This window comes from Carya illinoinensis, chromosome 9, assembly GCF_018687715.1.
Source record: "Carya illinoinensis cultivar Pawnee chromosome 9, C.illinoinensisPawnee_v1, whole genome shotgun sequence".
Lineage (NCBI taxonomy): Eukaryota > Viridiplantae > Streptophyta > Magnoliopsida > Fagales > Juglandaceae > Carya > Carya illinoinensis.
The window spans coordinates 11,579,842-11,605,821 of NC_056760.1; the positions used below are offsets into that span (position 1 = coordinate 11,579,842).

The 25,980-nt window shown below is 37.5% G+C and overlaps 3 protein-coding genes and 1 long non-coding RNA gene across 8 annotated transcripts; 1 reads left to right on the forward strand and 3 right to left on the reverse strand.

The window, feature by feature from the left end:
• Positions 1-948: 948 nt before the first annotated feature.
• LOC122277282 (E3 ubiquitin-protein ligase UPL5-like) lies at positions 949-9,888 on the reverse strand. Its single transcript, XM_043087229.1, has 3 exons — positions 7,797-9,888; positions 4,616-5,205; positions 949-1,520 (listed from the first exon to the last, which is right to left on the reverse strand). Exons 1-3 carry the CDS (start codon positions 9,649-9,651, stop codon positions 1,257-1,259), a joined length of 2,709 nt encoding a protein of 902 aa, XP_042943163.1. The 5' UTR covers positions 9,652-9,888; the 3' UTR covers positions 949-1,256.
• LOC122277284 lies at positions 1,520-4,745 on the forward strand. The gene is made up of 2 exons (XR_006228971.1): positions 1,520-2,139; positions 2,262-4,745. It is a non-coding gene; the product is annotated as an uncharacterized LOC122277284 (long non-coding RNA).
• A 9,178-nt stretch (positions 9,889-19,066) lies between the features above and the next one.
• On the reverse strand, positions 19,067-21,169 carry LOC122274991 (F-box protein CPR1). Its single transcript, XM_043083883.1, has 2 exons — positions 19,735-21,169; positions 19,067-19,392 (listed from the first exon to the last, which is right to left on the reverse strand). The coding sequence occupies exons 1-2, from the start codon at positions 20,910-20,912 to the stop codon at positions 19,353-19,355; spliced, it is 1,218 nt and encodes a 405-aa protein (XP_042939817.1). The 5' UTR covers positions 20,913-21,169; the 3' UTR covers positions 19,067-19,352.
• A 2,025-nt stretch (positions 21,170-23,194) lies between these two features.
• Positions 23,195-25,603, reverse strand: LOC122276482 (F-box protein CPR1-like). Of its 5 annotated transcripts, XR_006228860.1 has the most exons (4): positions 24,310-25,603; positions 23,971-24,036; positions 23,785-23,880; positions 23,195-23,633 (listed from the first exon to the last, which is right to left on the reverse strand). XR_006228860.1 is itself a non-coding variant. In XM_043086245.1 (3 exons), exons 1-2 carry the CDS (start codon positions 25,443-25,445, stop codon positions 23,997-23,999), a joined length of 1,176 nt encoding a protein of 391 aa, XP_042942179.1. In that variant the 5' UTR covers positions 25,446-25,603; the 3' UTR covers positions 23,195-23,633; positions 23,971-23,996. The 5 variants fall into 5 exon arrangements, 3 of the variants coding, with proteins under 3 accessions (XP_042942179.1, XP_042942181.1, XP_042942180.1); XR_006228859.1 differs by having other exon boundaries at positions 23,785-24,036; XM_043086245.1 differs by lacking the exon at positions 23,785-23,880.
• Positions 25,604-25,980: the final 377 nt, after the last annotated feature.

The following is a 25,980-nucleotide window of genomic DNA, read 5'->3' on the forward strand; positions in this document are numbered from 1 at the left end:
CTCTTGAGTGTGGAGATTTCATTTCACGACTTTTCCATCCAAATGAGAACGAAGTCATGACTCATTCTCGTAGGAATTTAGGAATAAAAGAATTAACCCAAAGAACTCCCCTTTAAAAGCTAAAAGAAAGAATCTATTTCTTCAAGTAACTGAGAAGACAGAACGATTTGTGATGGCGACCGTTTTGTTAAGGTATGAATTATTTAACACGTAAAATATGAATTTAAATATATATATATATATAAATTCATTATCTGAAAATAGGACAAATAATTGAGTATAAAATCAATGTTTGGTGAAACAATGGATTAAATTCTCTAGTTCCTAAGTTTTAACCATAAAACGGGTACTGCAAGGTAGTAGCATTGGCTCTGACAGCAGCACAAAAAGTTACAAATGTAGTCAAGACTCCATGATCAATGAGGGATTACTTGCGAAGAAAAGTAATTAATACTATGCCCTTTGATGCCGATTGATGGCGTGGGAATTGAAATTGGAAATGGTGCAAAGACTCATGTCCTCAGTGCCCCTTCTGATCCATGTGCTTTCAGATGATCCTGACTTGTCACATTTACTTATCTCAAAAGTAGATAAACAATCTTACCAGGAAAATGAAAATAACAATGTTTCTGAGGGTACAATGTCGTTGTTTAGCTCCTCCATACTCTCATTGATGCACAGGAAACAGAAAATTCCTTTAGGAACCATGTCAGGCCAGTTCTCTAGCATCTGAAGTTTAGGTGTTTCCAGAATGAAAATGAAGATAATTGCATGATGCAAGGGGTTTCCAGGAAGAAAAGTGAAAAAAAGAGGCAATTTTAGGGTGAGACTTCTGGTGGAAAACCAGAGGAGTAATGGCTATAAATAAAAACTCCGCAACAACCTGAATATTTTCACAATAAAATAAATCTTGGGAAGATATTCACACACTAATAAGAAGCTGAAGACTATCAGAAGTTAAACTCACCTGTCATTGCATAACCCTCTGTGTACTTACACGTCATGATAAGCCAATATCTAATACTAGGAACGAAGTTCATGGAAGCAGAGAGATTTTTTTTTCCCTGCTTTCCAGCTTTATTTATACTATACCTATACAAACAGTCGACAAAAGAGCAATGACACCGGAAAGGACCAAAAACAAGAGGACTATAGCAGCATGGCCTAAATGACAAACACAATATTCCTATATTCTGTACAACCTGATTATGTGCAGTCAAAAACCCTTTTCACCACAAATGCATATGTAACTAATTTCACCAAGTACCGAAGCTGCAGCCTACATGTTCTTGGCTGATGACATTTAGGCGATCTTGCATGACAGCTATTGATGGATATGGTGGAAAACACAACCTGTAAAAGCATGTGTGGGATGAAGGCAGGCGCTCACTAGGCTCTGAGGACTTGTAGATAAAAAGCCGGGAAGCAAGGCCACGAAAACCTTCCACGGGTAAATACTTCACTGAAGTCCAGAAAAAGAGAAGAACCTTTCTCTGTTCCGCTGTCATCTCCCCAACAATCTGCAAATTCCCGTGAGAGAAATTAACATAACACATTCGCAACAACTTGTTTCTTACAAGTAATCAAAGATACTGGTTTTTTTTTTTAATACTTAAGTAATCAAACATACTATTAAACAAATTGGCAATAACAAATTCAGTTCAGTTTATAGAAGCATGTTATCAGCAAGTCAGACATTAATTGGCTGTTGTTCGTAGTGTGCTAGTTGGTGGATCGCTTGCATATACTGTCTTTCATCGGGCAGGGCAAAGGCTAGATTATTTGACAGTTGAGTGTGCAAGTTAGGCTGCCAGAAATTATATCTCCCAAGGGAACCGGATACACGAAAAACTGATTCACATTGAAAATAAGAACAACATCAAACAACTGTCTATGCAAATTCAAGGTAGGAGTGAGCTAACCATATCCTGTGTTGTAACCAATGAATTCTAGCCAAAATGATATTTCCTTACAATAATGTTGCTGTTGTTGTTATTACAACAAAAGTGTTCTTTTCTAACTCACATGTAACAGGCAAAGAACAATGGATCCGAAGGGGATCCACCATTGGGACAAAAAGAATGTCTCACACAACAACAAAAAAGTACAAGATCGAACAACTGCCCACGCAACTTCAAGGTAAGCTTATCAATATGCTATCATTTGGGGGCAAGCAAACTGTATCTTGTGTTGTACCAGCCAAAATGATATTTCCTTACATTGAAGTTGTTGTTACTAAAAGGTGTTCTTTTTGAACTCAGATGTAACACGCAAAGAGCATTGGACCCAAGGGTATATACCCTCTTCCAGCTATAGCAAATCACAAGACGCTGATCAAGTCCATAATATACTTAACCATAAGGTGCCAATCTAACGCACAAATCTAGTTCCTATGAAGATGATATTTCTTTAAAAAGATGAAAACCTTCTTTACAAACTAACTGGTAAAACGATTATTTCAATATTGATCTCTTATACTTTTAATTTTAATTCTGAATGTATATGCAGCTCAAATATGTTATACATGACTTTCAGGAAATGCATCTCAACCTCAATAATTAGGGCTGTACAAATTACCAAAAAACCGACCAGAACCGACTCAGACCAGCCGCCGGAGATCGGAACTGGCTGGAACCGGAGTAGAACCGGTCGGCGCACGGTAGATTTTATTCAAAACCAATGTCTAGCGGTTCGGTCCCGTTTGAACCTGGGCCGGACCGCTGAACCGACCGACGGTTTAAATCTATTTTTTAAAAAAAATTATACATATATGAAACAATGCCGTTTCACTTAAATTGAAGTGAAACGGCGTCGTTTTAGGACTTAGTATTTGAAAAAAATAATAAAAGGAACGGCGCCGTTTAACCCTAGGGCTAACACAGCGCACGTTCCTTTCCTCTTCTTCCCCGTTTCTGTTCTTTTTACTCTCAAACATTTTGCTGCCCCCTCCTCTCTCTCTCTCTCTCTCAAGGCGCATGCAGCCACGCAAGGCAGCTCCGTCGCCAGCTCCCTCCCTCTCTCTCTCTCTAATCTCACCTCGCGGCGTCATATCTCTCTCTCTCTCTCAAAAATCTCAATCACCGTGGCTTCATTGCCCTCTCTCGCTCTCTCTAACGGCGCACACAGCAACCGATGACGCCGACGAACCGACCGGAGTTACACCGAGACCGAGGACGACGGTTTCCTCCCCATTCTCCGGCCGCTTTCGGTCGAGATTTGTGTCATTTTCACCCATCGGTGCGGTTTCGGTTTTGGACCAAAAACCACGCCGATAGGTCGGTTTTCACCCCTATCAATAATCACGTGGTTGGCTCAAGTGGTAAAGGCATTCTAGCCTTGGGCTTGGGGGTATGCTCCCTCTAAGTCTAAGGTTCAAATCTCCATGCAAATAATCTCTAGGGGCCATTGGACTGGGGGATTTTCCCTTGAATTATCCGAGGTGCACTTGCAGGAAATTCCTTGCAGAGGGCTTTTACACCAATGGAATTAGTCAGAACGCTATTCCCAAAAACCCAAGGCCAATTAAAAAAAATAATGCAATGACCTCATAAAAGGCTCCTCCTAATCAATGACATGACCTAACTAAGGTCTAATCTATGCAAGAATGCATATCCAAAAGTTTTGCCTCCTGTATAGTACTTAGGAAGCTTACAAAACCACATCTTCACTAGAAATGCCAATGACTACTATACTGCAATACATAAGTTATTTTATTATTTTTCAAATTCACTACACTATTTTCTATCATTCTTATCCCTGGAAAAAAGAAAAATACTCCACTATCCTCCAAGGCTTTTTCTAATAAATTCACTTTCACTTCTAGACCTGCTTCTCTATCGTTGGAACTCTTCAACTCCCTTTTCAACTCTTTCACTCTCCTAGGGAGCCTATCATTCCGAGTGTTTGGTCAAGTCACTTGAGCTTCAGCTTGGTGTGATTCTTTCTATTCCATGGGAAAACTAGCCAGATGGTCTATACTAAAAATCCAATGTGCACAGAGCAAGACTTCCTAAGACAATCACAGATGCAACTTTGAGTTGTTGATTCCACATGTTGATAACATTCTTTAAGGTGGTTGAATATGATCAACAAGTAGTAAATATCAATAAGGTAACCCATAATTGCTTGTACACCTCCAGAACTGAACTGAAAATTCGTTAGGCCATAATAGTTTAGTCCCAAAATTTCATGACAGATATTCTGAGGGATGTTTGCCTCACCAAACTCTAACCTCCTTTTGTAAACCATGCAGCATTGTAAGAATAAGCATATTTAGAAACGGGATTTCTCCTGCGCCTTTTTCCACTAATAAAAATGAACGCACCTTGTGTAAGCCATTCAATATGGTCAGCAAATATTAGAGGCATTAAAAAGTGCCCAGCATACAAAAGATAGTTTTAAAAATCAAGAGAATTACATCATTTAGCATTATATTGAAAATTAGTTAAGAGAGAAAAGGATGAGCTAAATAGAAATTCAAATATATATATATATAATCAAGACTTCACCCACAAGGCAAGAACCAATCTTGAATTTGTTATCAGGAAATACGGAAAGATGAGAAAATACTAAGTTCAGTTAGAAAGAAAACACTAAAAGTCCTGCAAGTGCTTACTTTCCAGAACCAGATGATCTGAGGATCGGTTTCTTTGTAGCCATTGTATTCAGTATGTGCCTTCCAATCATCAACGGAGATGGTAGTTTCACTTCCATAAAGCATCCAGTCAAGATCTTCCAGCTCTAAACTTTGGAAAAAGAACTTCTGGAGCCTGGAGTTACAAAGAATATGACCAAAACCTTGAGCAAAATGTGATACCTGTTCTGAGAGAGATCTCACAAACTGATGCTCAATAAGAAGTTTAACATATTCCTCCCTGTTCTTGCTATTCACGACCATGCTTTTCCCACCAGGGCAAAGCTCCACAACTCTCCTGGATCCTAACTCCTCGACTTCTCTAACAAATGTTAGTCCTAAAACATCTGAATCAACATAATCTGAATCCATCTCCAGAATCTGCTTGCAGCTACTATACACACACGGATCCGTATCCCTTATATCTTCCAGAGAAATGCACTTTCCAGCCAATTGCAAGAAAAAGATGCGATCAAAGACAATACCTACTTGCACTTTATGCATCAAAGCTAAGGCAATCACCCGACCAGAGAAACTGAAGTATTCAAGGTGCATGGGATCCACCTTAGACGCTGCAAACAGAAGAAATTAGATAAATTGATCATAATTGATTTTTGGATAACTGATTTCTTTGCTTCCAAAGCATATTTAATAAAACATAACATATCTCAGAATGTCAAAGCAGGGAAAGTCTTCATTATGATACAAATCCAAGAAAAATGAGGGAAACCAAAACAAATTCCAAATCTCAGAGAATGAACTAAAATTACAATCTAATATCTTTCTTTTTTTTTTATAGGTGATCAAGAAGTTTTATTCACATAAGTAGGAAATTACAATTTAATATCGAAGAACTTATTCCAGAAAAACTTACTTTGCAATTTGTGGAAAGGAGTAAAATACAGCTTCATTCCCAGACAAAGATTAAGTACTCAGATTGATCCATGCATCTAGGGCATTTGTGATTATCAGATTACATGAAAAGTTTCAGTACTAGGGTTGTAAGGGAGCTGCCAAAGAACATAATCTTTATTATTATTATATATATATGCATTCTCTGTATATTTTCTATTTTTCTTATTAGACTTTTTATGCATCAGTTTTGTGAATTGATAATATCTCATCTTGCTAAAGTTTACATTAACTCATACCTCAACCAGAATATACCACAGCCACTACAGACTCAACCATTCTTTCAGTTCTAACCATCATTCTTTCATAACAATTTAACACACACAAATTAACCATATATGCCAAACAATATTGACTGGAATCAAGTTATAATGCTCCTAAATAATTGTATAACTTGTATAAAACTATTTTGTTCCTAGTAGGCATCCATGAGCTAGATGAAGCTAACCATAAGTGCAACTCCAAAAATATATGGTTAATGGAATAATACACATCATTACACATTAAAAGTACTGTTATGTCTCCATGGGGGCCCTTCCTTTTCTTATGTAAAATGCTTGTATTTTCTTTCATCATTTTTTTTTTTAATGTCTCCATGGGGGCCCTTCCTTTTCTTATGTAAAACACTCGATTATTATTATTATTTTTTTCCATCATGTTTTAAAGCTGTTTCAGGTTTGAAGATAATATGACTAAATCAGAATTAGTGCCTATGGCAGCCATTGTGGATATCAGCAAATTGGCTAGAATTCTTGGGTGTAGGGTCACAGCTTTACCTATAAAGTATTTGGGACTTCCTTCGGGAGCATCATTCGAGGCCAAAACTATTTGGGATGACATACTTGAAAAGATGGAATGGCAATTCTTAGGGTGGAAGCGACTCTATTTATCGAAAGGAGGCATACTAAATTTGATCCAAAACAAATTATCCAATTTTCCAACCAATATATATCTCCATTCCCTATACTAGATGGCATGGCAAATTGTATAGAAAAGCTTCAGAAGGATTTCTTATGGAGTGGAATTGGCGATATATCCAAGTTTCATCTTGTTAGTTTCTCAAAGGTTTGTACTCCAGTTTCTTCAAGAGGGTTGGGAGTAAAAAATTTGCCGGTATTCAACTATGCTATGATGGGTCAAGGGTAATGGTACTTTGCCACAGAAAGGGAGGCATTATTGCGATCAATGGTGGAAGTCTAGTATGGCAATACACAGGGTGAGTGGTGCTCTAACACGCTTAGTGGGCCTTATGGGGTTAATGTGTGGAAAAACATAAGGATTTGGTGATTTATGAAAGAGGAGAATCTCGATGATGGATTAGTTCACGTACAAAAGAGTGCGGAAATGAATAATCTTAGAGATGGATTGGTTCTGCATGTACAAAAAGAGTGAGGAAATGAAGAATCTTAACGATGGATTGGTTCTGCATGTACAAAAAGAGTGAGGAAATGAAGAATCTTAACGATGGATTGGTTCTGCATGTGCAAAAGATTGAGGAAACAACTGCTCATTTGTTGTTGTATGGCAAAGTGATTAAAATATTATGGACCTCAGTTTTCCATCTTTTTGAAGTTGATTGAGTGATGCACCAAAGGATTGCACAGTTTTTTGTTTTTTTATTTAAGTAAGAACTGAACTTATTGAAAGAATAACAAGCATAGAAGTACACAGCAAGTATACAAGGAAAATGCCTGGGAAGCACTTGGATCTAGATAAAGATACAAGCAAATTATGAAAACTAATCCCATTAACCGTTAACAGAAGCCTGGTTGCAGAGTTGTTAGCACATTGGAGAAGTCAGAAGGTTCGTCATGGCAGCATGGAAGCTTGGCAGATGGTCCTGCTATGTCTAATATAGTGTTATGTGGAATGAACATATTGCTAAAAACTATTTTTTGACTGTATGTTGGCCCACAAATACAACTTTGATAAATAACAATTGTAAATAAACCACACTAGAACACATTGTAGCATGTATAAATGTTAATTTTGGGAATCAAATTTCTTGAGTCTACACTCTACAATCTACATCCATACCATGTTTCAACAACTACACAACGAGCAATACACCCAAAAGTTTGGTCATTTAAAAAAAAATAAAAAAATAAAAACATCAAAGCAACATCCACATCAATTAACCCCCCCCCCCCCCCCCCCCCACCCCCCCACCCCCAAAAAAAATAACAATAATAATAATATAACCTATAACAATGATCCAGAAAAGAATGTATAAATTCCAATTGAGGCTTACTTGGATTAGGATAGAACCTTCTAAGATCAGTTGGGGATGGCACAAAAAGGGCGTTTTCAGGGTTAAATAGAGCTTGGCACACTAAAAAAAACCATTCCCGCACTACACCGGGACCTGTGGCTTCCTCATTTTTGAATTCCATAAAGAGACCAGCATGTAAAGCCTCAGGGTCTGCCTTCGATATATACTCAAATGATTCTGCCAGCAATTGAGACCTGTCAATTAACATCTCATGCACCTCCTCATAGTCTTCTTTTACCTCTGGAAACATCATCATTGCCAAATGCCTCCTAGATTCAAAATCAGTAACATCCTTTCGCTCAAGAAGCCACTGATGATCATCAATACGCTTTGCATATTTGACAATTAGCGCACACATTGAAGATTTTCTGAGCCTCAAAACCATCCAAAATTTTTCTTCTGCACCCTGATAAAGTTTGGAAATGCTATTCAGCTCCTTCAATATGGCAAGATACTGAGACCATCCAGAATAAATAGTTTCATTTTCCCCCTTCTGTTTAACGACCAAACACTCCATTTTGTCGAGGCACTCTCCCATTCTCTTCAACAAATCAATAAACAAAAGATGAAGAAACTCAATCTCCTCCCCATACAAAGGGTGCTTATATCCTTCCCCATCCAAAGACACAGAAATGGGGCCCTGAAAACCAACTTGCTCCGTGATCTCAGTCCGCAGGAGGACCAAGAATGCGGCAAAATCACGGACATCAGTCAACAGAGGCCCCCCACTCGTGGGCGATACCATAGTCAGAACTAAATCCCTGGACAACGTAGTCGCCAACTCACTAACAAATGGGAAAATCTCTTGCATTAAAATTACTCTCTTCGAGTTCTTCGACGATCCAATCGATTCCAACAATGACCCAAGTGCACTCCGACATGACAGATACAAAGGGTCCTCCTGCGCAGCTCTCCTAAGCAACTTACAAAACTCTAGAACTATAGGTGCACAATAATTATGATACGGTTTCGGCAACGAATTACGACTTTCATTCAAAAAATGCCTTATTGAACTATCCGCACAGTCTTTGTTACCTTTAATCGGCGACATATAAAGCATAACCAATGCGGCCGGGGCCGAACACGACAGGAATATCTGCAAATGTCCAGGGACGCGCTCTTCGTCCTTTGGAGTGACCGTCAAGAACTCCCTCATCCTCTGTTTAACATGTTTCGCCGAAGGGATCGCCTCACCTCGGCAAAGACGGCACACCATTGAAACGATGTCGTCGACCACTTGCCAAGCGTGAGGGTGCTCGGTGCTGCGCATGCGGCCCACCAATTCCAGCCCGGCGTCGTTTTGGATCGAACACTCGGCGAGCGTGTGCTCCCACTGGAGTTGCTTTCCCCGATATATCAGTCTCTGCTCATGGATTGGGATCCCCGTCACCAATTGGATTCGGTCGTGAACTGATCTAACGGTGTCGCGAGTGTAGGCTTGGAATACCATAGTTTTCCCCTCGGGGATCATTCTTATGAAGAACTGCAGCCGGTAGTCGGTCCGAGTCGAGCAAGAATAGGAGGCCGATCGGGCGTCGGGAACCCTAGGATTGAAGGGCGCAGTGGAGGAGGTGAAATCGCGGGATTGGGAGTCCGAAGAGGAGTGGACGGCGTTGGGTTCTTCTTTTCTCATCCTGACGGAGACTAACTCGGCGAATACGGCGTCGTTTGCGTCGTCGTCCTCACCATCGTCAAAAGTAGGACCACCATAGTCGTCCAATTTGCGCTTCGACGAGAGTCTTGGGTGATCGACAGCGGTCAAGATCGCGCTGGTGGCGTTGGAAACGGGGGTGAGGCCGCAATCGACGGTGGGGGTGGTTTGCACGAGAGACATTTACGGTGGGGCCCCCGCCGCCAGTGGAGGAGTAATCAACGTTACGGCGGATCAGAAAACATGGAACCGGAGCCACGGAAACGGGGAAACCTAGAGAAACAATTTCTTCCGAGTAAGAATCGAGGGAATGAATCGGAATTGTCGGCTGGGCTTTGTTTCGCAGCCGTCATCAACAAAGACTGCCATCCTACGCGTCGCTATTATTTATTATTATTTAATAAAATATGTTAATATCTCTATCTCTCTCTCTCTATCTATCTATCTTTCTTTCTGTTTGTATTTATTTACGTTTCTTAATCTATCCTTTTTTTTTTTACCAAAAGAAAAATCTGCAACAAGATTAGTAGATTACCCAAATTGATCATTCCTGTGCTGGTTATTGCCTAGCTAGAGCGTTTCAAGTTTATTCAGGATTGACGGCTCTGATATCTCCACCGACTTTCCGATATTTTTTTGTTCCAGAATAACTGTAATCCCTAACATTTTCAGGTATTTTATATATAAAAGAATTTCAATTGTTATTCACAAATTAAGCATCCGTTTAGAATTTATACTCAATTTAGATTAATTAATTTTAAGTTAAATTTAACATTTAAATACTTAACTCTCAAATCATTACTCATTTAAATTTAAAATCTCTTTACACGTATGGCTTATAACTTTTCAACTTAATACATCTTTACATATAGGATTCATAATTTTTTAATTTTTTATAAATTCATCTTAATATTTAAATATATCTAAACTCATTTTATATATATCCTACAAAACTTATTTTATTATTTTAATTCATTATTATTTATAAAGAATTGAATTCAATACAACATCTTAACAGTACATAAATGGTTAAAATATATATATATTGGTTTGCGTTTTCCTTAAGTTTTAGTTCCTGTAACAATAAATTATTTTCAAAAAAGTATAACTTAATTGCGGAGGGGAAGTTTGGGCAAATCTCATCTACATACCTAATTCTTGAATAAGTAAATTTATTTAAATTTAAAATATATTTACACGTAAAATATATAATATTTTTTAACTTAACACTTCTTTATATACAAGACTCACAACTTATTCAATTTCTCATAAATTTATCTAAACTCATTTTAATATCTAAATACATTTTAATTTATCTTATATAGATTTTATAAAACTCATTTTATCATCTGAATTTATTATTGTTTATAAAAAATTAAATTCAGTTGAAAATGTTCAACTCTACCTAAATGGTTAATATATATATATATTGGTTTGCGTCTTCCTTAAGTTTTTAGTTCCCGTAACAATAAATTATTTTCACAAAAGTATGACTCAATTGCGAAGGGGAAGTTTGGGCAAATCCCATCTGCATAGTCAAATGAGTAATTGCTGCCGTCCCTGGTTTTGTACCTTAATCATGCAGTTTGAAGATTTGGAATGAGAAAGGCAAGTAGAGTAATATTTAATACCCACTCAAAATAAAAGAGAGAAAAGAAAAAGATTGATTGTGAATCCATTCATAACTATTTTAAGCATAAAACCATATTGTTCACCACCATAGTACTTTAGATCATGAAGATCGTTCTTATCCCTCCAACTGCAATCACACAGAGGAAAAAGGAAAGAAAACAATAATGATAAAAGAAAAGAAAAGTTTCTACCTAGATCAAGCATAGGTAATTCATCATAACCCCCTTTTCCTTAGGTGAAAAGTTGCTAAACTGCTTCCCCAAGTCTAAGCTAAAAAGTTTCAGAAAAATATAGTTGCAAGCACAATTATGTACTAATCTGTGCACCAATATAATGTGATTGGTCAAAAAGTAGATTTTATTGAAAACAGTGTTAATTTAAATTTTAAGTATGAATAAATCAGTATTGATATAAAGATTAGTGCGTGACTATGCTTGTATGTAGCAAAACTCAAAAGTTCCTGGGGGCAACACCAAGCCAATAGCATAGGCTTAGGCCCTACTTTTCATCCCAAAATTTCATAATGGAAATTATTCAGGATGATATTTAGCAGCATGCTCAAATTATACATAGCCTCATTTCCTAAACCTTGCTTGCAAGAATTAATGGTGCTATTTGTAACGGCAAAGCAAATCATCCAAATAATTTTCATGATTCTATCACTTGTATCTTGTATAGAATGTAATTATACTTTAGAGATTAGAGAACTTGTTGTATAGCTTATATATTGTACATACATGTAATGAAATGCATAGTGAACAATTCATCTTTCATACTGAGTGTAAACCTTTATATGATATCACGAGCCTCCCTCTCCAGCGAGACCAACTCCGTTTCTATGGCTTCCCCTGCAAAAACTCACACACAAACCCCAATTTACATCAACGCTGCAAGACAACTACCTTAGAAATTAACTTGTCCCAACTTTCCCTCAAGGAGTGGAACCCTTTCCTCTTTACTTCTCGGCTATGATCTTATGGGTATCCTAGATGGAACTCATCCATGTCCCCCTAAGCCCACCCATCTTGCTGAAGATGTAGACATTGTTGCCTACTCCGACTGGTTTCAGCAAGACCAACTCCTTCTCAATGGCACACTTGCCTCTATTGCTGAATCTATCACGCCACTCATCGCTTCAACCAAGACTTCTCACGATGCCTAGATTCGACTCAACCACTTATATGCAAACAAGTCTCGATCTCGTGTGATGCAACTCAAGGAGCACCTCACCCTTCTTCAACAAGATGATCGGTCGATTGCTGCTTCTCTTGAAGATGTCAAGAGCACCATCGATGAACTCGTCATCATCGATACTCCTCTGTCCTTCGACGACATCACTCTTCATGTTCTTCATAGACTTGGTCCCAACTATTGTGATATGGTCGCCTCTTTCCACACACATGAGACTCCTCTCACATTTGAAGAATTGCATGATCTTCTAACATCCCATGAAGCCTATATGCAACGGCTCAACCAGGAAACTCAGCAACTTGTTGCAATTGCAAATCCCACCAATTGTCGAGCTTGAAATAAACCATCCACCAATGACCATCCTTCTAACCCATCTCGGCCTACGCAACAAAACAAACCCAATGTCAATTATGTGGTGAAGTTGGTCACTCAGCTCGATTATGTCCCAAACATTCCGTTCAACCCAAGACTACCGTTGCCAATTGTGTTGGCACAAATCAAACTCAATCCCCCAAATGTCTTGTTGACTCTAGGACGTCTCATCACATCAGCTCAGATTTTTCCAACTTAACCATCAACTCTGAATATGATGGAACTGATAAAGTTGTTATTGGCGATGGTACAGGTTTACCGGTTACGCATATTGGCTCATTAACATTTCAATTGCCTCATCATATTTTTAAAATGCATGATACTTTATGTGTTCCTACCATATATAAAAATTTGGTGTCTATGCATTATTTTACAAAACAAAATAATGTGTTGCTTGAATTTCATCCAAATTTTTATCTTGTGAAGGATCGGACAATGGGGGCGATACTTATTCGAGGACGATGTGAAAACGGGGTCTATCCACTTCCTCCACCATCCAGCACCTCCCAATCCACTGTTGCCAATGTTGGTGAGCGTACAACTGGATCTATTTGGCACAATCGACTTAGTCATCCTAGATATAAAATTGTCTCTCACGTTATTTCCAAATTTCATTCACCTGTTTCTACTTCAAGAATACTCTCAATTTGTTCTTCTTGTCAGTCTAGTAAAAGCCACCAACTTTCATTTGGTACCAACACTATTAATAGCAAATCACCACTTGAATATATTTTTTCCGATATTTGGGGTCCCATGCAAATTTCATCAATTGAAGGCCATCGATACTATGTCATTTTTATCGACCATTTCACAAGATATTGTTGGTTCTTTCCCATGCATAACAAATCTGATGTGTCAGCTATTTTTCCCCCACTTCACTCTATTTTAGAAAAACAATTTGGCTATCCCATAAAAACTATATACACAGACAATGGAGGTGAATATATTAAACGTATGTCATATCTCGCCTCCAATGGCATCGGCCATTTTACCACTCCTCCTCACACTCTACAATTAAATGGCATCTTTGAATGACAACATCGTCAAATAGTAGAAAAGGCATGACTTTACCCACTCAATCCCATATGCCCACAAAATATTTGCATCTTGCATTTCAAACAGTCTTGTATCTTATGAATCGGCTCCCCACTCCCATTTTACAAAACAAATCTCTCTTTAAGAGCTTAAGAGATTTATTTGGCACATCACCAAATTATCTCAAATTACGCATTTTCAACTATTTGTGTTTTCCCTGACTAAAACCATACACTTCTCACAAACTTGAACCAACATCTTCACCTTGTGTTTTTATTGGGTACTCCACATCTCAACGTGCTTACAAGTGTCTCAATATTACCACTAATAGAACTTATGTGTCTCACCATGTCAAATTTGTGTGTGAGTTTTTAGGTGGACAGCACCATCTATTGACAACTCATTGGTGCTCTCCAATACCTCACTCTCACCAGACCTGATGTGGCGTATCCAGTGAATAAGTTAGCTCAGTTTATGCATAAACCCACCCGTTAGCTCAGTTTATGCATAAACCCACCGAAACACATTAGACTACCGTCAAATGCCTATTGCGCTATTTGAAAGGGACCATCAACTTTGAGTTGCAGTTCCATCACTCCCATAACCTGCAAGTCTCTGCATACTCTGATGCCGACTGAGCGAAAAATGCCAATGATCGCACTTTAACCAGCGCCTATGTAGTCTTCTTAGGTAGCAACCCGATCTCCTGGTGCACCAAAAAGCAATGTGCAATTGCCCGATCCTCCATTGAAGCGGAATACCGTGCTCTTTCCACTACCACTTCAAAGATTGCATGGCTTATAGGGTTATTCAAAGAACTGGGCCTTCAACAAAAAACTCCTCCAAAGATTTTCTGTGACAACATTGGCACCACACAACTAAATGTCAATCTCGTGCACCACAGTCGCATGAAACACATTGCTATTGATCTTTATTTTATCCGAGATTGTGTGAACAAAGGACTTCTTACAGTTAATCATGTGTCCACTCATGATCAATTAGTAGATGCTCTCATAAAACCCTTGCATGGTGACAGTTTCAAACTTTACGCTCCAAGGTTGGCGTTACTGACGGCATCGCCATCTTGCAGTGGCATGTAATGGACAAAGCAAATAATCCAAAATAATTTACATGATTCTATCACTATATCTTGTCTGAAATGTAATTACACTCTAGAGATCAGCCAACTTGTTGTATAGCGTAATTGCCTCCTTAATTTCCATTATTGTATAGCTTATATACTGTACAAACATGTAATGAAATGCATAGTGAACAATTCATCTTCCATATTGAGTGTAAACCTTTATACTATTAACATAAATTTAGCCTCCAGCTTCCATTATGCAGCAATATCAAGGGTACTAGGCTTTTTAGTGAAATAACATCAATCAACATCGTATATCTGGAAATGAGCAAAAAAGACCAAACAAAACTTCCAAGGGAATATCTTTCCGCCAAGGGCGCGGAACCGCACCACAAAGAAGTCTTTACCAACAAGGCAACCTATATTATAGAACATAGGGAACCAATCTCAATACTTTCAAAGAGGAAATTACAAAAAATATGGAATCAAAGTAAAAAAAATTAAGCAGGCTTAGAAAGAAAACACTTGTGGAGTTACTAAATGTAGAATCTGCAGGCACTTGGCTTCCAAGATCATAGAAATCTGAGGATGAGTTTCTTTGCAACAGTCGTACCCAAAATGCGCCTTCCAATCATCACAGATAGTAGTTTTTCTTCCATATGCATTGAATAAAGATCTTCAATCTCCAAAGTTTGGAAAAAAGAACTTCTGAAGCCCGAGTACTAAGTTTCAAAGAAAATCACCAAAACCTTGCACAAAACTTGATGATATCCATTAAATCACAAAAGCTTAAAGAGTCTTAAACTAAAGACCACTATTCAAAAATCATGTAAAATTGACAATTTTAAGCTTTTCGGAACGTGAAATTTTAATCATTCAGTTTTTTTCACAACATCTGTGTCATTGGGCAATTTACCAAGTTTGTTTTCTTTCATGGAATGTGATAGGAAATCTACACAGAGAAAATCATATAAAAAACCAACTCGTCTAATTTTACAACATAATAGGAAAAATTATGTAGGACAAGAGAAGTAACACATTGTTTCGGTTTGTTGGTTTAGAGGAACTATATATAAAAATCATCTGTAGAGTACTCTGCCCCTGATTGATAAGCATTGAAGAAGCCTGCACATCAGCATTTTTTGATAGGTAATCAAGAAGTTTTATTCATAATAAAAGAAGGCATAACCCAAGTACACAGAATGTATACATAAGAAACCTAACTACAGCATATGCTAAGTAAATTGAAGTATAAACTCATAGCAATTCTATCTAAGCTGGAAGCTCCCTGACCAAACTGAAATCCTCTGCAGCAACTTGTCAAAATATCGCAATTGCACAAGCACACAATCCCAAATGCAGTTGAACAAGTTGCTTTGCAGAACAAGCTCTATTCATTTGGTAATAGTAAGAGCAACAATTGGGCACTCTACAAGTTTCAATTAAGAAAAAAATTATAATGGGTCAGAGCAATGTGATAGACATTTTCTTTTTAAAGCTATTTCAATTTAAAGACACTGTTCATGTTCTTCCAAAAAATTTTCAAATTTGGAGTTCTAATTTAGCCCATGTCAAACGAAGCTGCCTTCTTCACTGAGTGATGTATGAGACCATACTTAACCCATGTTTCTCACCTCGTGGCACTGTTTCGTACCACAGTTATTGCCATAAATGATCATGAGACGTAGTAATTCCATAAAAAATTAAACCGACTTGTAGACTCTGGAGAAAAATTGGATTTGATCATGATGTGATTTCAAATATCTCATGCAACCAAATGCTGATTTTTTCCGTTTGGTTACTCAGATTAGATAAGATATTTTAAATAGTAATTAATAAAATATGATTATAATATAATTTTTTAATATTAATTTTGTATTGAAATTTGAAAAAGTTAAATTGTTTATTATATTTTGTATAGGAATTTAAAAAAATTGTAATTAAGGCTAAACAAAAAGGCCGAAATTCCGATCCGATCCGAAACCCAAAATTACCCAACCCTAAAACCCGGACCGTTTACGAGTAAAATCAAGAACGGGTATTACCCGTTACCCGATTTCAAAGGAGCACGAGGAAGAAAATTAAATGGCAGAAAAGAGGGTGGGGAAGTGACGAAGTTTCCATCGCCTCTTTCGTCGTTGAGCCCGAACGACCAGCGAAATTTCTTTCTCCGTGCGGTAAGGAAGGATGGACAGCTTGAGCTCACCGAGATGAGGATCAATAGAACCGAGATTCTTCGGGCTTCAAGAGAAGACGGATGCTTGAGACTTCACCTCATTAGAGACGACGATATCCAAGACTCGGTAGAAGAGCCTGAGAAGGAGAACGTAGTAGATGAAGAAATAGAGGCAGAACAAGATAAAGAAGAAAAAGAAAAGGAAAAAGCAGTATTAGTAGAAAAAGAAGAACAGCAAGCTGAAGAAAAGGAAATAGGCGATCTTATGTGACCAAACTGTTGAGGTACTGCTAGTGGTCGGAGGCGACGACAAATTCAGTGCAGATGGGGGAGCTTCTGGTGGTGGGTTTGGTCGAGACTTGGGAGGTAGAGTCGAGCAGAGATCGCGGTCTTGTGACATTGTGTTTGGATGAGACTCCGGTTTCTAGATCTTTCTATGAAATGTACATTGATTTCGGGTAATCGGTTAACCATTAATCGGTATAAACCATATTCGGGTAGGGTCAGGTATTTCTATTTTCGGGTCGGGTCGAGTCGGCGAACAGCTCTAATTGTAATTATGAATTGAGATGAGATATTTTGAGTTTTGGTAACCAATCAGGGCGCCAAAAATGTTTCTGACAAGCAAATCTACTTATTCCAATTTGCTACAATAGAAAAAACAAAGAGAGAGATATCACAGGTACTTGCCATTATGTTTATTTTGTATTTTTGTATTTTTTTGCTTTTTTTTTTCACATGCATTTTTTAACATTTTTAAATATTTCTTAAAAATAAAAAAATTACAATATTATTAAAAAATACTTACTTAATCACTAAGTAAAAAAATAATTCCAACCCCCCAACAAAATGGAAAAAAGTACGTAGCATTTTCCTTTTGATTATAGAGTAAACTTCGGTCTCGTGCACCACACTCTCGGAAGTCTTACCACATGAAACTAGTTAAATTATTGTTTACACTCATGAAGTGTTGAATCTTGAACCTTGAAGGAAGTGAGACCCCAAGACCAATGCTTTCACCACTTGGCCAACAACTTGGAGTTAAGCAACTAAATATACTTCAGTAATAAGAAGTAACTTGCCAAGCATAATCTAACACACACCAACCAAATCATAACTTCCATGCTTTTAAGCAAAGAGAAGTCTTAATTAGTATTATGAAAACATAAAACACAGCTTAAAAAGTCATTCAGGTCCCAAGATGACAACCCCTATTGTTTTATCTTTAGACTCAAGTGAAATGGTCATGTAAACAGACATTACATTTTCGTGTACTTGAATAATCCAATTCAAACTCCAAAACAGAAAAATGCACTTCAAGCGGCCTTATATATACACTGTTGCTTCTGAGCTTCTTCAAACATTTGGCAGGAATTACCATGTAAACATATTTTCTCTCTCGGTTCTTATTAAAGATTGGCTAGTATTAAAGAAAACTTACAAGGTAAACATCATGGATTTGATATGTTTTACCAAATAAATAAACAGAAGGTCATTGAAGATCCATAAATTAAAAACACCACCTTGTCCCAAAAGCACAAAAGGCCATTGGAAGCACATGATCATGGTAACTACTCAGCATAAATTTTAAATGCAAAGTCTACTACGACACCCAATATGCGCTTCTTTACATGGTTGTTCCACGCTAGTAATATAAATTTTTGAAATCATCAAAGACAGATCAATTAAATACAAGAGCTCAACATGGCATGACCATGATAATTCCTTATCATTCACAGGAGATTCTACAACCACCAAAAGTACACAGTTTGAGAGGTCTATAATTGTTTTAAACCAAAAGCTGCCCTCTAAATAAGATTTGAAAGTTTCCAATGCGCACGAGTGATTAAATTAATTCAACTATATACCGCATCAGAATTTTGGCAGAAAATTCACCATACAGTACTTCCCACTTCAATGTCATGCTTTGGAAACAAAATCCCCATATATAGATAGTTCCTTGAATCCACCATGCAGTTCCTATTTCATTGTCATGCTTTGAAAATAAAAAATTTCACCATAGATGGTTCCTTAAATCCACAAAGACTATTAAAATTCCATCTAAGCGCATGCAAGATTGCTTTTCTGTGATGGAACAATTAAGTTAATTAATTCAATCATTCGTTAAAGCGCCTACAACCGTCAGAAAGACACAGAAACTTGGGAACATCCTATTCATGTAAACTCCCTTAACACATTCTGGGCATGAAAGATATACCCGCATGATATGGCCCAGATAAAACCAAAGCTACATAATTGAAAAGCAAAAAACACATTAAAAAATGGGCCATTCTACTAATACTTGTTGCTTAGATTCTCTCATATTTCAATTGTAAAGTCTGTTACCGTATCATTTTTCATTTTGCTTCTACCTCATATCCCAGCTATATTTGCTTATAAAGTCAGTTTAAAGCCTTTCGACAGAAATTTATCCCTGCAAAACAAAGACCAATAATTGAAATCGTAAGTTAACTAAAACAAAATAAATATAAGGCGATAAAATCACAATCATGTAATTAGTAATACGAAAGAGAGAAAAAGTACGTACTAGACTGGCCCTAGACATTAATTTATGAACCAAATTCAACGGCCAACTTGTACTCCTAAGAGAACCAGAGAAACTAAAGGCCAATAACTATTAACCAAATGTGAGCAACATATCCAGATATTCAAGATAGACAAGTGCATTCACGAGATCAGGGATATTTAGCGAAACAAATTATAAAAATAAAATTGAAGAGAAACCAACAAACAACTCTACTTTGTGTTATCTTACATGTGCTTTGAATTGCTTTTCTTCCTTTCCTCTTGTGGTAATTTCAGTGCCTCTCGGTCCACTCCACCAACACCTAAGGGAACAAGGCTTCCCACATAAATATCCGAACTGAATGAATTTGGAGCTCCCTCAATCCTCACTCTCTTGGCTCGCCTCCTTCTAAAATCATACCAAAAGAGCTTGTCCCTGTCCACCTCCAAAAGAACCTTCTCGCGGCTCTTAGAATAAGCTAAAGGCATCACATGTCCAAAAGCCCTATTCAAAGTGGACTGGGAAACAGTAAATAATTTAGTCCAAGACTCCTTCAACCCATACTCCTTCATCACCCATACATCAACATAGTCGTTTTCGTAATTGCAAAGCAAGCACAGGCACCCTTCCACGACCGCAAGATCCATTTCGAAACCTTGATCTACATTATCAGGCTGCGGTACAATCCGAAACTCCTCAACCCCAAGATCAAAAGCAACAATCTGACAGTCCCATCCAAACCCTCGAGGCAAGACCCAATGCAAAGCACCACCAGCAAGCACGCCGTATCCTCTCCTATAAAAAAGAAGATAGCCAAGCTGAAACATAAAACGAAGATAATAAGGGAAATCCTTGATCCCTCTCCATGAGTTAGTCTTTAAGCTATAAACCTTAAGCTCAGAGGAGAAAAACCCATCATCACCGTCTTGGGAAACAAACTGCACCATCCTCACCACCTTGTAATCGTCGCTAATGGGGTCACGCCCAAATCCATAAAACGTAAAACGACGAGGTCTAACATCACCTGAAGGAGGCTCGACCAGCATTACCGGCAATCTCTGATACTTTCTAGTGGACGGATTCCACAAAGCCATATCTTCCTCAGAATTACAAAGAGCCAACAAGCCATTACAAGAGCCGAAAACTTCTGTTAAACCCCAGATAACATTCAGCGGGGGATAGAGCTCGTTGGCGGTGTGAAGCGAATCAAAATCGGCGGAGTAGAGGTACCATTTCTTGAGGATAAGGCTGAGATTGGACTTGGTGGCGAGCGAGCGACCGAGGTGGAGCTGGACGAAATCCGGACTGTCAATTTGGGAGCGCCAACGTTTTGATACGCACCGAAACCGTAGGAGAGTCTTGACTGGAAGTTGGCACAGGATGTCGGTGATTACATCGGACGGAAAGTCACGGTTAAGTTTTGACATGTTTGTCGGTAGTTAAGGGTTATTAGCGGCTGATGGATGGCTACAGTGATGAAAGAGCTCGAATGAAACGGTGAATAGATTAGGTTAGAATTGGCTCGGGAAGGAAAATGATAAGGTTTTTCTCAGATGCAGTTTTCAGTCATTTTGAGAGGAGTTTTTGTGCTCTGAAGTTTGCTTAAGGTGGTAATGGAGCGACTCGAAACCGTAAACGTACGTTCGAGAATGTTAAAGAGTTACCCACCATATCACACGGCTAGCCTGCTTGGTTAGGACTCTGGAGCCCATAGGAATAATAGGACGACTCTAGAATCTCTAGACACCTACGTTAAAAAAATTTAAATAAATAAAAGTTTTATACATCATATCATTATTTTATTTTTATTTTCTTAATTAATATATAATACATTTATTTCTATTAAATTATTATTTATTAAATAATAAATTTAAAATAAAATAAAAATATCGATATGATCTCTCTCTAAAAATAATTGTTGATTTCCAGCACAATAATAGAGGAGATTTATTATTCTATTTTACTATTACATTAAACTTTTAAATTAAATAAAATCGTTTGATCCGGTATCTACTCTCATGCTATAATTTTAATAACAATAAATATTGGTATGATAAAAAATTAAGATTTAAGTTAATAAATATTGATGCTATTTATATTAAGGATAAAATTTTCCTGCAAACTAAACTGAAATTATTTTTTTCCCAATTTATCTGTAAAAATGACAAGCCTTCGTGACATTATTATTTGCCATGCTTTTTGATAATTAGTCCCCTTTGAATTCAGAGTTGATCTCAACTCATATCATCTCATCTCATTTAATTATTATAATTTTCTTAAATTTACACATAAAATATAATAAATAATTCAATTTTTTCAAATTATAAAATAATAATAATATTAAAAAATAAATTTTAACAATATTTTATTCAACTTTCATATCAACTCATTATCCAAATCTCACTAATTTTAGACTTTTTGTTAAGAAAATTGTTTATGAAGTTTCGTAAAATAATTATAAATTTATCATCTTCCACTTCAAATTTATAGGGATAGATATATAAAACAAAAATTATATCTTGAGTCACTTTTATATACTATTTTGTGCACTCCACTTATGTGATTGATTGCATATTAAAAAAAAATAATACAGACAATCACATCAATAAGGTGTATAGATAGCAATGTTTTGAATACTGTATTGGATGTCGTACCGATCAAGGTACTAGGATGAAATATTTCAGTACTGATACCGTTTCAGGATAGTCGATATATGAATAAATTGTATATATAAATATATATAATAAATTATATTCTAAAATAATAATCTATATATGAATAAATTATACATATATAAATATATAAATAGTCTGGTCTGAATTGGAGGTTAAAAATAAGCTTGTAGTTTGAAGAAAAAAAAAATAGAAAGGCCGAAATACCAGCTGGTACAGGCAAATTCGTAGCCCGGTATTTGTTTCAGTACAAAATAGATAAAATACCTGTACCAGACCAGTGGCCGATATGGCATATACCGATCGTATCGGCCGGTACAATACGGTATTTAAAATATTAATAAAAAGTATATAAAAGTGACTGTATGTAATATTACTCTATATATAAAGAGAAGACATTGATCCCTCTACAATGATCGTAGGCCTAGGATTATAGGCCGACAATATAAGGAGTAGCTTTGCAAAATTAATTCATGCACCCCGTATCATCACACATGATTTTTTAATTTTTTTTTATTTTTTAATTTTTTTACTTATCAAATATGCACTGCATGAATGATGAATAAAAAAAATTAATTAATTTAAGATGAATGAAAAAATAAAAAAATTAAGTGTTTGTGTGTGGGACAGGGAAGAGTAGGACTCGATTATATTGATTGATGGTTGAGTTGTAAAATCGGTAAGTGTATTGTTGCACCGAAAGAAAACAGAAAGGAGCCAGGCAATATTGTCATCACTACAACCCTAATCCATACTCGAGAGAGTCCATCTGACTGATCAAGAACAGAGGAATCACAACTTGCCCCATAACAACAAGCAAGCTTTCACCTCCAACCCGACAAGCAAGAATTTTCATAATTCAATAGAAGCTGTAATTCACTTCAAATACGAAAATTGACATGAAGAACATCCATAACTGGGTTAGCACTTTGAAATCAAACAAGTATTAAGATTGACAATGTTCTCACTTCTGATTTGAGTCAAGTCTCATTGAAAAGTTAAAAAAATAAAAAAAAATAAAACACCAGAGAAACATGTATTGAAAATGGCCATTCATTATTATGGAGAAAAAATAATTCAGAGTAACTTTCTAAAGTACCTTTTTTTCAGGGTTAAATTACTTTCTAAAGTATTTTCCCAGCATATATTACAAAGTCACTTCTATCATCAAATTTCAGGCGCCGAAAAAGTACATCTTAAGGGCATACAAAGCATTCCCTCGCATAACCGTGTATGAAGTCACTCAAAAGCGTGCATACGCTTGAAAAACACAGTAACTACAAGGCTCACGACATTTTATAGCCAAAGTGAGGAAGATGAGTGTGGACATGGCACTCATCGGTAAAATACAATAAAAACCTAACAAGTATACTCATTCTACTATAGGAGTGTAATACCATATCCCGGTAGTCAGGTTCCCTCATCTTCAAGCATTCTCAGATGCCAAAGTATAGCTCTCTCCCTTCACTTTCCTCCCTGCAAAACGAAAGGTGCAAAGATAAGTGGTTTATATGACAGTAAAGTCGAAAGAAGCATACAGCTATCTCTCTCTCTCTCTCTCTCTCTCTCTAACGGATGGAAAGGAAGGCTCTGGTCAACAAAATCATTGGCTCCGGAGATGGGCAACCTTCCCAAGGAACCAAATGCCCTCTGAACCTCATTCTGAAATATGTGTAAAGAAGAAAGCGGTGTCCTTGATTCGAGTTGGCACTCTCTTTGCGGGCTGAAGATAATAATTTCACACACAAAATCATGCCTCGAGTAAGCTTTAACACTAAATGACAAGTAAATTTCGATGAATCGCCGGTCTTACACGCTTCCCTTCATCCTTCTGTTTGCTTATAACACCAGCTTGAAGCCTTCTGACAGGAAATCGTCCCTGAGAAGAACATGGAGCAATTAGTCAGGCAGAAAATCACATGAAAGTACATGCCTTAGGAGAACCAAATTGGGCATAGCCATTAAATTGAGAAAGAAATTAGATATACCACTACTCAGAGGAACGTAACCAAAACTATCCAAGCAAGTCATCTAATGATTCTTTACTGGTTTAATAACCATAATAATGCAAAGGGAAATGCATTGATCGGCATAACGAAACGATGATAGTTGAAGGAAATAGGAAAAAAAAAAAAAAAGACTTTCAATTTACATTTTCTTGTTATTATCCTTCTCTCCAAGATTCTGTCGCTGGTCATTATCTTTTCTATGCACCTCAACCGGAAAAAGACTTTGGACGCATATCTCAGCCTCAAACGAAGCTGGCAGGCCACGAAGATTCACATTCCTGACACTTTTTCCTCTCAAATCGTACCACACAAGCCTCTCATGGTTCTGTTGGAACAGAACCTCCTCACCGCTCTTTGAATAAGCCAATGGCTTCAAATACCTCAAAGCCCCACCCAAAACCTCATTTTTTGCGACCGTAAAAAGCTTGGCCCAAGACTCCTTAACGCCATACTCCTTCATCACCCAAACATCAACGTGAAGATAATTGTAATTCGCCACCATACAAACGCACCCACCCAATACTCCCACGTCTATTTGAATATTTTCCTTTGTACATTCAGGCATCGGCACCTCCCGAAAACTCTCAACCGTCAGATCAAACGCCACAATCATACCAGCCTCGTCGAATTTGAACTTCCGGTTCGCCACCCAATGCAAACAACCACTTGCGAGTGTCCCATTTTTCCTCGTATAACACAAAACATAAGGCATGTCTTCGGAGTCTCTCAATTCGTTCTCTCTCAGACTATAAACCTTAACCTTTGAGACAACCACTTCGTTGTCCAAATCAATAAACTGCGAAATCCTCACTAGCTTGTGATCCTCGTGAACCGAGTCGTACCCGAATCCGTAAACCCACGCGCCCGGTAAGCCCGACCCGTACTTCTTGTTTCTATCGACAGGCAAAAAGGGCAAGACTTTGTGCTTTCGGAGGAAAGGGTTCCACAGAGCGATATCTTCCGCCACGTTAGCAATACAGAGCAATCCGTTGCAGGAGCCCAGTACTTGAATCCGATTGCTGTAGCACATCAAAGGGTGAGCGAGATCGACGGCGTTGTGCATGACGTGGAGGTCCACTGAGTATAGATCGGAGTCCTTTCGGAGTATAAGGGTGAGGTTGGAGCCAGTTTCGGTGGAGTTCTTGTGGTGAAGGTAGATGAAGTCCGGACTATCAATCAGGCACCGCCATGACTTGCAGATGGACCGGAACTGAAGGAGTGGCTTAACAGGTAGTCGGCAGAGTATGTCAGTGAGTACATCCAGCGGCATCCCCGCCATGGTTGAACTGATCGTCGAGGTTGGTCGGAGAGCATCTAGGGTTAGGGTTACGTTACGGCTGCCGAACCTGTGGATTGGGAATTTGGAATGGGCAGTAGTACAGATTGCTGGTGAAAGTTGTTAGACAGAATGAAACATTAGCCATTATGCTGCTTTTCTTCTTTACCTTTTTAACCCCTCTTTCTCATGAACGAAACACGATACACGGGGACCCCGTGAAGTGAGCTGGAATAGAAAAGGACGTTAACGCGTGAGAGCCCAAAATCGTCGTGACCCAGATCTCGGGCCCAAGTACGGCATCATTCTAGCGAACCATGAGTACACTTGTGCGATTATTTTACATAGATATTCATTTAATTAGTTAATAAAATAAATTCACTTTTCTAATATTAAAAATATATATTTCAATTTAATTTTTATATAAATAATAAAAATTTCAAATTATATGAATGACATATGGTATAAAGACTTTTAAATATAATTATTATTTATATATATTATTATTCTTTTGTAACCATTATGGTCAACTTGATAA